This window comes from Lagenorhynchus albirostris, chromosome 6, assembly GCF_949774975.1.
Source record: "Lagenorhynchus albirostris chromosome 6, mLagAlb1.1, whole genome shotgun sequence".
Taxonomy (NCBI): domain Eukaryota; kingdom Metazoa; phylum Chordata; class Mammalia; order Artiodactyla; family Delphinidae; genus Lagenorhynchus; species Lagenorhynchus albirostris.
In genome coordinates, this window is record NC_083100.1 from 9,235,534 (window position 1) to 9,248,862 (window position 13,329).

Sequence of the window (13,329 nt, forward strand, 5' to 3'; positions counted from 1 at the left end):
CTCTGACAGCATTTAAAATTAGATTTGATCTACATGACACTTTTCAGGAAAATGGGTATTAAATAAAAGAAGAAAAACCTATAGGTTCAAGAAAAAGCCATAATCATTTGCTAGTATCACTGATTTCATAAAAAATTTTTAAAATAATTTATAATATTAGCCAACAAAACTATAATACAACCCCCATGAACCAAGCATTACTTCTTTTAGGACACGTGTAAGAAAATGTTTAATTTCCAAGTTAGAGGCAGAACTGGAGTTTTTAGACCTTGTACTTTTATGAAAGCATTTGCTACTACAGGAGGATATTGGTACTTTTAGACCTTGTACTTTTATGAAAGCATTTGCTACTACAGGAGGATATTGGTTATTTTTATCAGAAAGAAAAATGTAACAAACGTGGAAGACTAATGTAAGGACAGGAACTAATGTAAGGACAGGAACATGCTAATCTTGCTGTGTATCGCTTCACCCTTAATGGTCTCTTTGAATTTGAAGCCAAGGTAAACGTAAGCTTGTAACCACCCCTGCAGGCAGGAGAAGTTTTGTAGGTGCTTTGGAATGAAGTCTGGGGAAGTCCTAGACCAGGAAGAAAATCCTGAGGTGCCTGAGATTTCTCTTACATCCTGCTTGTTATAAACACCCCTTTAGAAAAGCAAATGGGCTCCTCACGTAATCTCATGAACTAGACCTGCAGGAACCACAAGGGCTCTGTTGCAGCTTGTCCATCAGACAGGTATGTGCGGGCAGCGAGACCAAGGGTGAGGCTGCAGGAACCCGAAGCAGAGCATAGGCTGATGAACGTAAAACTAATACGCTTTTCTATTGATATGCATTAGACAAATGTATAACTGGAACATCACAACCACGATTTTATGGACAATATTGCTTAAGATGAGGAAGGTATTTATTTATTTATTATAAAATATTGGCTATATTCCCTGTGCTGTACAATATATCTTTGTAGCTTATTTTATACATAGTAGTTTATACCTCTTAATCCCCTGCCCCTGTTTTGCCCCTTCACCCCCCACTAGTAATCACTAGTTTGTTCTCTATATCTATGAGTCTGTTTCTCTTTTGCTACGTGCATTCGTTTTACTTTTTAGATTTCACATATAAGTGATAACATACAGTATTTGTCTTTCTCTGTCTGACTTATTTTACTAAGCATAATACTCTCCAGATTCAACCATTTTGTCGCAAATGGCAAAATCTCATTCATTTTTATGCCTGAGTAGTATTCCATTGTATATATATATATACCACATCTTCTTTATCCATTCATCTGTTGATAGACACTTAGGTTGTTTCCATATCTTGGCTTTTTAAAATAACGCTGCTATGAACATTGGGGTGCATGTATCTTTTAGAATTGGGGTTTTCATTTTCTTCGGATATATAACTGGGAGTGGAATTGCTGGATCATATGGTAATTCTATTTTTAGTTTTTTGAGGAGCCTTCATGCTGTTTTCCACAGTGGCTTCCCCAATTTGCATTCTCCCCAACAGTGTACAAGGATTCCCCTTTCTCCACATCCTTGCCAACATCTGTTGTTTGTGGTCTTTTTGACGATAGCCATTCTGACAGGTGTGAAGTGGCATCTCATTGGGTTTTGATTTGCATTTCTCTGATGATTAATGATGTTGAGCATCTTTTCATGTGTCTGTTGGCCATCCATATGTCTTCTTTGGAAATATATCTATTCATGTCTTCGGCCCATTTTTTGAGTTGTTCGTTTTTTGATATTGAGTTGTATGAGCTGTTTATATATTAATATACTGATATTAGCTGTTAATATACTGATATTAATCCCTTATCAGTCATATCATTTGCAAATATTTTCTCCCATTCAGTAGGTTGTCTTTTCATTTTGTCCATGGTTTCCTTTGCTGTGCAAAAGCTTTTAAGTTTAATTAAGTAGAAGGTACTTAAAGAACAGAGTTAATTAATTCATTGTATCTTGGACTTCAGGTACATAGAAGTGGATTCGTTATGCTTAGATTATAACCCATTCTCAGTACTGGTTCATATATAGTCCACTCCAGTAATTTTGGTAAAGGTGGGGTAGGGGGACTTTTCATTTTTTATTTTTTGCAATTCAATGATTTTTCATAGATTTGCACAACCATCACCAAAATCACTTCTAGAACATTCCATCACCCCAAACAAGCCCTGTACCCATTAGCAGTCACTGCCTATTTCCTCCCCTACATCCCCAACCTAGGTACCAGTAACCCACTTTCTGTCTGTTTGTACCTATTCTGGACATTTTGTATAACTGAATCATACAGTATGTGGTATTTTGTGACTCACCTCGTTTACTTAGCATAATGTTTTCAAGACTCATCCGTGTTGTAGCATGTATCAGTACTGCATTTATTTTTATTGCTGAATAAAGTTCTATTATATCTCTTTTTTTTTTTTTTTTGCGGTACGCGGGCCTGTCACTGTTGTGGCCTCTCCCGTTGCGGAGCACAGGCTCCGGACGCGCAGGCTCAGCGGCCATGGCTCACGGGCCCAGCCACTCCGCGGCATGTGGGATCTTCCCGTACCGGGGCACGAACCCGTGTCCCCTGCATCGGCAGGCGGACTCTCAACCACTGCGCCACCAGGGAAGCCGGATATATCTCATTTTATTTATCCATTCATTAGTTGCCAGACATTTGGGTTGTTTCCATTTTTTGACTATTATGAGGAATGCTGCTGTGAACATTCATGTACAAGATTTTGAGTGGACGTATGTTTTCATTACTCTTGGGCATTTACCTTGGAATGGAAACGCTGTGCCATATGGTAATTCTATGTTTAAACTTTTGAGGAATTGCCAAACTGTTTTCCAAAGCAAAGTATATGAGGGTTCCAGTTTCCCCACATCCTCACCAGCACATATTGGTCAAGTTGACACATGAAATTAACCATCACAGTCTACTGCATTAAGCTTGCAGGGGTGTGGGTCGGCTGCCTTCTATACTGAGAGATGGGTGGAATGATGGTCTGGGGTAACCATGTGGTTCTAGGTCATGTTCGTATCTGAATTGGCTATAAAAATGGGACAGTCAAGGTGGCACTTTAGGATATTACTCTAACACCTTCAATATTCTGTGCTAGAACTTCCTGAAAAGCTGATTTTCTCCCACTCTCTGCTTAATCCACACCATTAAGGCAACAAATTTAAGGCAAAGATTGTCCACATCCTTAGTGGCACCCCAACTCCAACGTGGCGTTATGAAATCAGTTGAATGCATGATAAAAAAACTAAGAGGAAAGGATTTTAGAAGCATCACTTGAATCATTTTATCTGCTTAAGGGACAAGGTTATTACCTGATACAATTAAGTTAAAAGTGAGATTACTATTGTGGAACAATATGTAATTTGCCTAGAAATCAAGAGATGATGTCAGGGTCTTGTACCTCAGATACCTGAAAAATGTTCAGTGCTTGTCTTTTACATTTTAATGTACAATGGCTTTCTATTCATTTCACCCAGGCACACCAACCGGTGACTCACAGATAGGAGGCTCCTTTGCTCCAGGTCTGCTCTCAACCTACCTGTGTCAACAAGAGACTACCAGGCAGTTAAGAGCAATGAAACTTGTGAAGACAAAATGATCTCTTAGAAAAGCCTTCTGTGGGAAATGAAATCAGTGTCTTGAAGAGACATCTGCACTCCCGTGTTCATTGCAGCATTATTTACAAAAGCCAAAATAGGAAAACAGCCTAAGTGTCCACTGATGGATGAATGGATGAAGAAAATGTGATATATACACAATGGAACATTATTCAGCTATAAAAAAAGAAAGAAATTCTGCCACTTGTGACGACGCAGATGAACGTGGAGGACATTATGGTAAGTGAAGGAAGCCAGGCAGAGAAAGACAAATACTGTATGATCTCACTCATATGTAGAATCTAAAAAAAAAAAAAAAGCTGAACTCATTGAAACAGAGTAGAATGGTGGTTGTCAGGGTCTAGGGGGTGGGAGAAATGGGGAGATGTTGGTCAAAGGGTACAAACTTTCAGTTATGAGATGAGTAAGTTCTGGAGACCTAATGTACAGCAGCATGGTGACTACAGTTAACAATACTGTAAGGTATACTTGAAATCTGCTGAGACAGTAGATCTTAAGTGTTCTCATCACCAAAAAAAAAAAAAAAAAAGAAAAAAGAAAAGATAAAGAAAAGGTAACTACATGAAGTGATGTGTTCATTAACTTGATTGTGATGTGATAGTCATTTCACAATGTACCTGTGTATCATCACATAGCACACTTTAGATATATACAATTTTATTTGTCGATTATACCTCAGTAAAGCTGGAAGGGAAAAAAAGAAAAGCCTTTTTGTGGGCATTCTAGTTGTGAAGTACCCATGGTCCAGAGGAGAAGCTTCACAGAGAGCAGATGAGAGGTGGCCTGGGGTGGTGTGCAGTGGGGTGAGGACTGGCTTTCAAAGGGTGCAGGAAAGGGCTTCCCTGGTGGCGCAGTGGTTGAGGGTCCGCCTGCCGATGCAGGGGACGCGGGTTCGTGCCCCGGTCCAGGAAGATCCCACATGCCGCGGTGCGGCTGTGCTCGTGAGCCATGGCCACTGAGCCTGCGCGTCCGGAGCCTGTGCTCCGCAACGGGAGAGGCCACAACAGTGAGAGGCCCGCGTACAGCAAAAAAAAAGCCAAAAATAAAACAAAGGGCGCAGGAAAATTCTGGAGTTATTTGATGGAGGTGATGGTTCCACAGACTTATCTGAAACTCATCAAGTTGTACATTTAAATATATACAGTCCATACTTCATCAATCAAACCTCAATAAATCTAAAAGATTTCAGAGGGGGAAAAAAGACTTAAAAATCTTACAGACCTCTTATCATCTGCACTTAAGGTATTTGCCAGGAACCCCATCTTGACGTACTGTCAAAAGCCTGGTTGAAATGGGTGATATCTGAGAAGGTCAGGCCAAGGGAATACTAACCATCCATTTGCTCATGTTCCAATCAGCAAAAGTAAAACGTTTGGACCACATAAGCCTGGTGCTTCATCGAAATGTCCTCACTTTCTCATAATGTTCTCAATTATTTTTAGTCAAAATTTGATAATGTGAATATTATTTTTTTGCAAAAAAATAAAACAGAAACAAGAAAGGAAGGGGAAAAGGAAGAAAGAAGGAAATTTATGATAGCTAGAATAATGGTCCTTCAAAGATGCCCACATCCTAATCTCTGGACCCTGTGAATATGTTACCTTACATGGCAAAGGGGAATTAAGGTTGCAGATGGCATTAAGATTGTTGATCAGCTGACCTTAAAACAGGCAGATTATTTGGATTATCCAACAATCCAATTACCACTGCTAGGCCAAATGTAATCCCAAGAGCCCTTAAAAGTGGAAGCAGGCGGGACTTCCCTGGTGGTGCAGTGGTTAAGAATCCGCCAAAGCAGGGGACACAAGTTCGGGCCCTAGTCCGGGAAGATCCCACATGCCACAGAGCAACTGTGCCGGTGCACCACACTACTGAGCCTGTGCTCTAGAGTCTGCGAGCCACAAGTATTGAGCCCACGTGCCACAACTACTGAAGCGTGCGCACCTAGAGCCCGTGTTCCGCAACAAGAGAAGCCACCGCAATGAGAAGCCCAAGCACCGCAACGAAGAGTAGCCCCCGCTCGCCGCAACTAGAGAAGGCCCGTGCACAGCAACAAAGACCCAACGCAGCCAAATAAATAAATTTATTAAAAAAAAAAACAACAACAGTGGAAGCAGGAGACAGATGTGAGTATGCAGAAAGGCACAGAATGGTGCACAGAATTGCTGGCTTTGAAGACAGAGGACATGGCCGGGAGCCGGGGGATGTGGGCACCCTCTAGAAGCATGAGCGTCCCCTAGAGCTGCCAGAAGGAACACAACCCTGCCAACTCCTTGATTTTAACCCAGTAAAATCCATTTCGGACTTTTGGCCCCCAGAACTATGAGATAATAAACCTGTGTCGTTTTCAGTCACTAAGTTTGTGGTACTACATTACGATAGCAGTAGAGAACTACTACAGAATCCTTCAAGTGAGGTAAAAATAGCACTGGCTTCAGTTATTCACACAGTCATTTAACAAATATTCAAAACTTTCCCTGGGCAAAGCATTGTGTTGGGAACAGAGTAGGTACACGTGGAAATGAAATCTGTACCTGGTACCCACGAAGGCAAGAGCCAGGCAACAGTTAGATACCGGGGAAAGCGCAGGGAGAGGTACCACCCAAGATGGGACAAAGAATAAGGGATTTTCGGTCCCCTTTAGCTGAGAACACTTGCAGGGCCCGCCCGATTCTTCCCTCACAAACTGTCATATTTTGCGGTCCAGCCTTGGGTGAGGGCTTTTTTCATCACTTCTCCCCTATCTCAGAGAAATGGAAGATACTTCCATTCCCACCTGCATCTTAGGTTTCGGGTCCTTTCCTCCAGCTATAAACGTGCCGAGAGCATTAGCGAACCTCAGCCAAAGCTGGAAACTACAGCCGGCCACGAGAGTGTGCACGTGAGGTGACTGCAATTTTTTTTTTTTTTCCTGCCAAACCAGAATTAGCCGGTATAGGAATGAACGAGCATGGAGATTTGAAATTGCACGGATTGGAAGGAAGCTCAGGTTAGGTTCGGGCACCTCCAAACGCACCCTTTTTAAAACCACACGGACTGAGGCCTCGAGCTCCAAGCTCCACAAAACGGAGCTGGCCCGGCAGCGAGCGGCAGAGGCGCCGGGAGCCCGCACAGCGCGCCGAACCGGGCGGAGCGCAGAGCCGCGGGCACCGGCACCTCCAGAATGATAGGCGACGTTGCCACAAATCTCTCCGCCCAGCCGCTCAGGGGGCTCCGAGGGAAACAGCAAGTTCGGGGATCGGGGCGGGGAGCCCAGTGAGGCCGCCGCCCCGAGGGCTGCGGACAGTGAGTATCCCGGGCCGCGCTGCATCGCGGGCCCGGGGATGGAGCTGCGCCGGGGGCATCTTGGGCTGCGGTGGCCGCTGCGCCCTAGCCGCCCGGGAAGCGGCGGTGCGGGCCCGGGGCCTGGTAGGGGAAGGCGTCCAGAGGGTCGAGGGCAGGGCTGAGCAGAGGCGCGGTGGTCCCGCCCAGGCCGCCCGCCGGGGTGCTACGGAACCGCTGGCGAGGCCACCTCGGGGCGGGCGGGCGGGCGCGCCGGGGCGGAACGTGGGCACGCGCCGCGCTCCCACTGCGGCCAGGGCCCCGCGCGCGTCGTCCAGGGCGCACGGCGCCCCTCGGAATCCCCGCCCGACCCCAGAGGCGCGCTGGTTCCCGCGTCCAGCCTTACTCCCGCCTCCTCTCCCGGCCCGCGTTAGCCACTCGAACTAGCAGTGCTGGGGCGGAGAGGGGGAGACCCGGGCGGGGGCGGGGCGGCTGCGGGACTTCTGGGGGTGCGGGATGCCTCCCCGCGCAGGCCGCCGGGACTGCGATCGGCCTCGCTTCCCCGCGGAGCTGGCGAGTTCCGGGCGCGCGGGATGCCCGGGATGGGGGCCAGGGGTCTCGGGGTGCCGGGGAAGGGGGAGCACACAGCGCCCGGGAGAGGGCTCCGGGGCGGCGGAGGCGGCGCTCGAGAGATGAGGGTTGGCGCGGAGGCCGGATCGCCGTGGGCCAGCCCAGGGCGTGCGGACGCTTGTACCCCAGAGCGGTTCTGATCAAGGCCCCTTGGGGAGGAAAGGAGAGACTGAAATGGGGCTAGGGACCCGGGGCGGCCATTTCGGGGCTAGACGCCGCCAAGGCCACTGACGGTGTTTTAGGAGCTCAATTCTGCTTACCAATTAATTAAGCCGTTTTCCTTCTGCGGAAAAGTTGATCCAGGCTCTCATTAGCAAGGATGAGTAAGGGTTATTATTGGGCATTAGAAAAATTCCTTTTCGCCTTGCCTGGCTTGTGTGTGTGTGTGTGTGTGTGTGTGTGTGAGAGAGAGAGAGAGAGAGAGAGAGAGAGAGAGAGAGAGGAGAGAGAGATAAAATAGGCTTTGGAATCCCTCAGGCCCGAGTTCAAATTTGGCCTCCACCACCGGGTAGTTTAACCTCTCTAAGCTGCATTGCCCCCATTCTACAAATAGCCTCAATTTCCTCATCTGTAAAATGGGGCATTAATACAACTGGACAGAATCGTTGTGGAGAAGCCGTTAAGCACAGTTCCTGACCCATAGAAGGCATTTATATTTTTAGTTCCCCCTGATACAGCGTGAACCTAGATAGGGTTCCCCGTTTCTCTTGCTCTGTGGTCTCTGCACAGCTCAGCTCCCCAGCCTTGGCTGCTCCAGCCTCTTCAGCCTGTTGGCCTCAAGTGCGCCCTCTAAAGGCTCAAGATGTCCAGTGCGCAGCCGGTCTAGAGGGCAGATATCGACAGAGCCAAATTACAGATGTGCCCGCCCCACGCCCACGTCTAATGAAGAACCTGCTGCCAACATACTCTGTCACCTTTGGGGAAGATTGTATTTTTAATTTTAATTGGGCGCTTTCCCCTTTACCGCTTATTTACAGTGAGCTCACCACATTGTAACATAATCAACAGTAGCCAAATTAAAAAGCAATGAATTGGGCTTCCCTGGTGGCGCAGTGGTTGAGAGTCCACCCGTCGGTGCAGGGGACATGGGTTCGTGCCCCGGTCCGGGAAGATCCCACATGCCGCGGAGTGGCTGGGCCCGTGAGCCATGGCCGCTGAGCCTGCGCGTCCGGAGCCTGTGCTCAGCAACGGGAGAGGCCACAACAGTGAGAGGCCCGCGTACCGCAAAAAAAAAAAAAAAAAAAAAAAAAAAATCAATGACTTGCTTATAAAACTTGCTCCCCTAACAGAGTTGTGGAAAATTTAATTTCGTTTTAATCTCTGAAACACTCGAACAGGCTATATAGTATTTTCACTTCTGCCAGTTACCAGGTAAATACGTAGCTGACCTCCATGTCACATAGCCTGCGTGTGTTACTTCATTTCCCCCATGAATGGTTTCTCTGTCACCGGTAGTAAACTCACTTTAGGGAAGAATGGGGAGTTGACTGTTGATCCCATAATCTTCCATAATCTTCCCATTTCCTTCCTTCAGCTTCTTCAGTGCAAGGCCCTAACGTTATGTGCAGAGCTTCCATTCTAGGTGAGCCCAGAATGGGTTACATTTCACACGTCAGTCCTTAGCAGAAACCCCACGCTCACTGCTCCACTTCCCCCAGTGTCCCACACGTGTTGTCATTTTGCATGTGTGTCAGTGTGTGGAAAAGATGGGGGAGCTTGAAGACCGTATGGTGGAGAAAGACTTGGAGCCTGGCGAGAAGTGGCCCAGAAACGCTTCCTGATTCTCCCTCTCTCTCCAGGTGCAGAGGAGGGTCCTAATGCTCAAATGATTATTTTGTATCTTATTACATAAATGCTGAAATGCTAAAGCAGACTTGGGGGTGAGGGAACAGACGTTTATTCTTCTGTTGCCTTTTGTTTGTTTTAGTTAATCTGGCTGTACAGTCAGATAACTCTGATTAGTCAAAACAGGAATGACTTTTAGAGAGATTTGGGTGTGAAGTGCAGACAACCCCATTGCCTGGAAGATCTTCAGGGACCTCCTGCGGATCTGATGGAATTTTGCTTTACCCACCCATAGGCTCCATCTGATACTATTTTCTACAGGCACAGTTGTGCCTCTTTTTTTTTTGTTTGTTTCTTTGTTTTTTACAGTTGTGCCTCTTGAAGAAAACTTTTCCATTAAACGCCATTTAACGTCATTTCTTTATGAACAGATAAACTGGAAATGTCAAGAGCAACTCAATGGCAACTGCGTCTCTTAACCCATAAGATAAATAATTCAGTGAAAATATAAAGTTCTTAACATTGCTTAGCAAAGTGCTTACTATTTCAACTCATAAGTTGAAAAAAATATGACTTTTGTATTATTATTTCAAAGTCCTTCTTACATGTAGGTGGGCTTTAGGAAAATGCCAAGTTGTGTGTTTTATCTCATTAAACACAGATTGTAAAACAATGTTATTATTATTCATCTAAGCCAGTCATACCCCTTATCAAGCTGCCTGGTTCTCCTCTTTATGGCTCCTTGGGATTCTGTGTACAACTACCAGGGGCGAAGGGAAGACAACCATCAGACTCCACTTCGGAACCCTTTCTAGCTTCATCCTCCTGGAACTTTTGGCAGGGTAGCTCGGTTATGGGCTCTGAGCTTTGGAGAGCAAGGGCTATCCCATCCCTTTCTATCGCCAGGCAGACTGTCCTCTCACGGGGGGAGAGGAGGGTGGTGGGAAACACACACACAAGCCTACAGCCCAATGTAGACTAGACTTCCCAAGGGAAGTGGCTCTGAATTGCCACTAATCTACTGTAGGCAAGTAGCTGAACCAGATGATGTTTAAGAGGTAGAGAGAGGGGCCTTGACTTTCTTATAATAAAGTTAATATACGTTTATTTAGAATTTTTTACCAAAGAGATAAAGAAGAGGAAATTACTTGGAAGACAATCGTCCCAAGAATAATCTCCATCAACATTTTAGTTTCACTCCAGTCTTTTTTTCCTACAGATACATATTTTTAACAACAACAACAACCAAAAAGGAATTATTTCATGTGCCCCATTTTGTGACCACCTAGTATAATTCAACCTTAGCGTGACCTTCTTTCTCTGTCTTCAAAGAGCCCGTACAGTTTTATCTTTGATGGTGCACTTGCATTGCATGGCTATACCATGATTGACTGATTTAACATGTACTCTAATGTTGGATATTAGAGATGTTTGCAGGGGTTTTTTTTTTTTCCTCATTATTTCAAGGTTTCACTATTAGAATTTAGTTGAATCTTGAAGGATGAGCAGAAGAGGACCAGGAGATTAGAAGGAGAGAAGTATGTTCCCGAAAGAAGAGAAGGTCATGCACAAAAGCTTGAGAGACTGTGCCAGGTTCAGGGAGCTGCAGGTGCTTCCATGGGGCTGGAGAGCAGAGTGCAAAGCTGAGGAACAGGAGAAGGGACCTGGCAGAGTGGCAGATAACGCGAGGGGAGAGCCTGGAAGCAGACAGGGCAGTTTGGACTTAATCCTAAAGATAACTCGACCGGGTGGGGAAGTTACACGGTACGATAGCATTCTCCCATTCCCAGCATCCTCGGTAATGGAGAGGTGAAGGGAAGAACCCAGCAGAGAGCAGCAACATGGGCAGGAAGTGTGGTGGCTGAACACTGGATATCTGTTTAAGAGACAGAATAATTTAAAAGATGAAAATAACGGGTATGAGAGAAATGAAAAGTCAAGATGAGCCCCAGGACAGATCCATTAAATTGCTCTTCCACTGGCATCCTTGGTTCCTTCGCACCCGTTTCTTCCCAACAAACTCTTAATCTGGGGATTAGCGAACTTTTCTTATAAAGGGTCAGAGAGTAAGTATACGAAGTTCTGCAGGTCACATAGCCTTTGAAAAGGTAAAAAAAAATTCTTAGCTCAGGGGTGTACAGAAAGGGTCTGTGCAAATGGCACAGTGTGCTTCCCTAAAAGAGGCTGAGAGCTGGGCACTTGGGCCACAATTTGCTTCTCTGTCATTTTGTCCACATCACAACACTGCGGAGAAAAGCCGCATGGTTGGAGGTGTTCCGAGTGTATTTGGGACCGTTTTTTACACCACTTTCCTCAAATGATTTTCAGTAATAATCACATGTCATGGTCAGTAATAATCATTATTTTCTGATTTGCTCCTCTGATTTAAAATAATTACTTGAAACAAAGAATAGATTTACATTTTAAAGTCATTTTTCAAATTCATGTATCGACTACAACTTTCACTTTCCAAACCAAAGTTTTTCACCTTGCAGTTTTGGCACTCTGTTTTGCTCTTTTAAATTTTAAACAAAACTAAAGTCTGCAGGTGGGCACATAGAGTGACACAAGTCAAGTAGCTGGCGTCCTGGTCTTCGTCTCCACCATCACTGTGCCGTCACAGTCCACCTTGAATGTCCTGCTAAAGGCAGTGATGTGTGACACCGCAGGCACTGCAGACCCAAACTGAGCCAAGGTGTGGACCAGCAGTTCTGAACTCTTAGGAACTTACTCTCAAAACAGATGTGTGCATTCAGATGGCCAAAAGGCGCATGAAAAGATGTTCAACATCGCTGATAATTAGAGAAATGAGAATCAAAACTACAATGAAGTATCTCACCTCACACTGATCAGAATGGCCATCATCAAAAATCCCACTACTTACCATCTTTTCTCCATCTACCCCCTGCTTCCTCTAGTCTCAGAGGATGGGTCAGTCTTCCTGATCAAGACCAACCCTGTCCCACCACCTCTGGGATTAGTCATTCTCTCTCTCCTTATCCTCAGTTTTTATGCATACACTCCATTCTCATCCTAAAAAATAAAACAAAGCCAGAGACTTCCCCTGACCTGGCATCGTCTCACCTCTAGCTCCATCCAACCCCCTCCTCTTGTTTGAACAACTTGAGAGATAGATCTACGCAAAGCACAGGTCCCATCTTATCTCTTCCTTGTGCAAATGCAGCCACCAGCTATTCATCATGTACAGGATAAACTCCAAAATCCTTATCTGGCGCATAAGGCTCTTCAAGATCTAGCCCCTGGCTCCCTGGTAACCTGTATGCCGTTGTGGTATCCGAATTTCTGTAATCTGATTTCCAATTTTCTAAGCGATTTTCTAGCTTCCCAGGTAAATGCTGGGAATGGGGGTGGATGGAGGGGGTGAAAGTATGTCTTGTATATCAGACATAAATATCACCATTTTTAGAAGACTCTATCTCCCATTGTAAGATCATAAATTGGCCTTCTCCTTTACCAATCTCTCCTGAGTTGGGTTTCTGTGAGTCAGTCCCCCTGAGGCTAACCCACTCTAGCTGCATTGAACAAATTGAACACTTGGACCCACAAAACTGAGAACCATAGCCTCTGCCAGGCGCCCACTCACCACCCCCCACAACAAGGCCAAGCTACCCTGTCTAAGGCCAGGCATCTTCCTTCTCTAACATCTTTGTTGTCACCTGTCAGTTTCCATCTCAATAAGGGACACAAGGCATGGGCTTTGGAGTCAGGAATAGCTGGGTTCAATTCCTGGCTTCCTGTCTAGCTATTATATATACTACCTCCTGGCCATGAGAACTTGGGAAAGGTACTTCACTTCCCTGAGTCTATTTCCATTTCTTTAAAATAGCCATAATAATACTTACATATAGGATGACTGTAAAGATGAAACAGGTTTCACAAAAGCATTTGGTCCTATGAAAAAGTGAGGAGTGTTCCCAAATCTGCATAAGGACAACATTAATCTAAAGGTCTAATATGATGGTGGGGCCACTTTGGTTCTGATGGGTAGGTAGAGCTTTCC

The 13,329-nt window shown here is 45.4% G+C and overlaps 1 protein-coding gene across 8 annotated transcripts in view; it reads left to right on the forward strand.

The window, feature by feature from the left end:
* Positions 1-757: 757 nt before the first annotated feature.
* The window catches only part of SLC16A14 (solute carrier family 16 member 14), a 35,679-nt gene continuing 23,107 nt past the window's right edge, over positions 758-13,329 (forward strand). The window contains exons 1-3 of one of the 8 annotated variants that reach the window (XM_060151916.1): positions 764-903; positions 3,492-3,851; positions 6,556-6,621. Coding sequence is in view for 2 of the 8 variants with exons in the window: in XM_060151913.1 (XP_060007896.1) it covers positions 9,207-9,322 (116 nt within the window). In the remaining 6 variants the exon portion in view is untranslated. The other 7 variants (XM_060151917.1, XM_060151918.1, XM_060151919.1 and 4 more) reach the window with 7 other exon arrangements.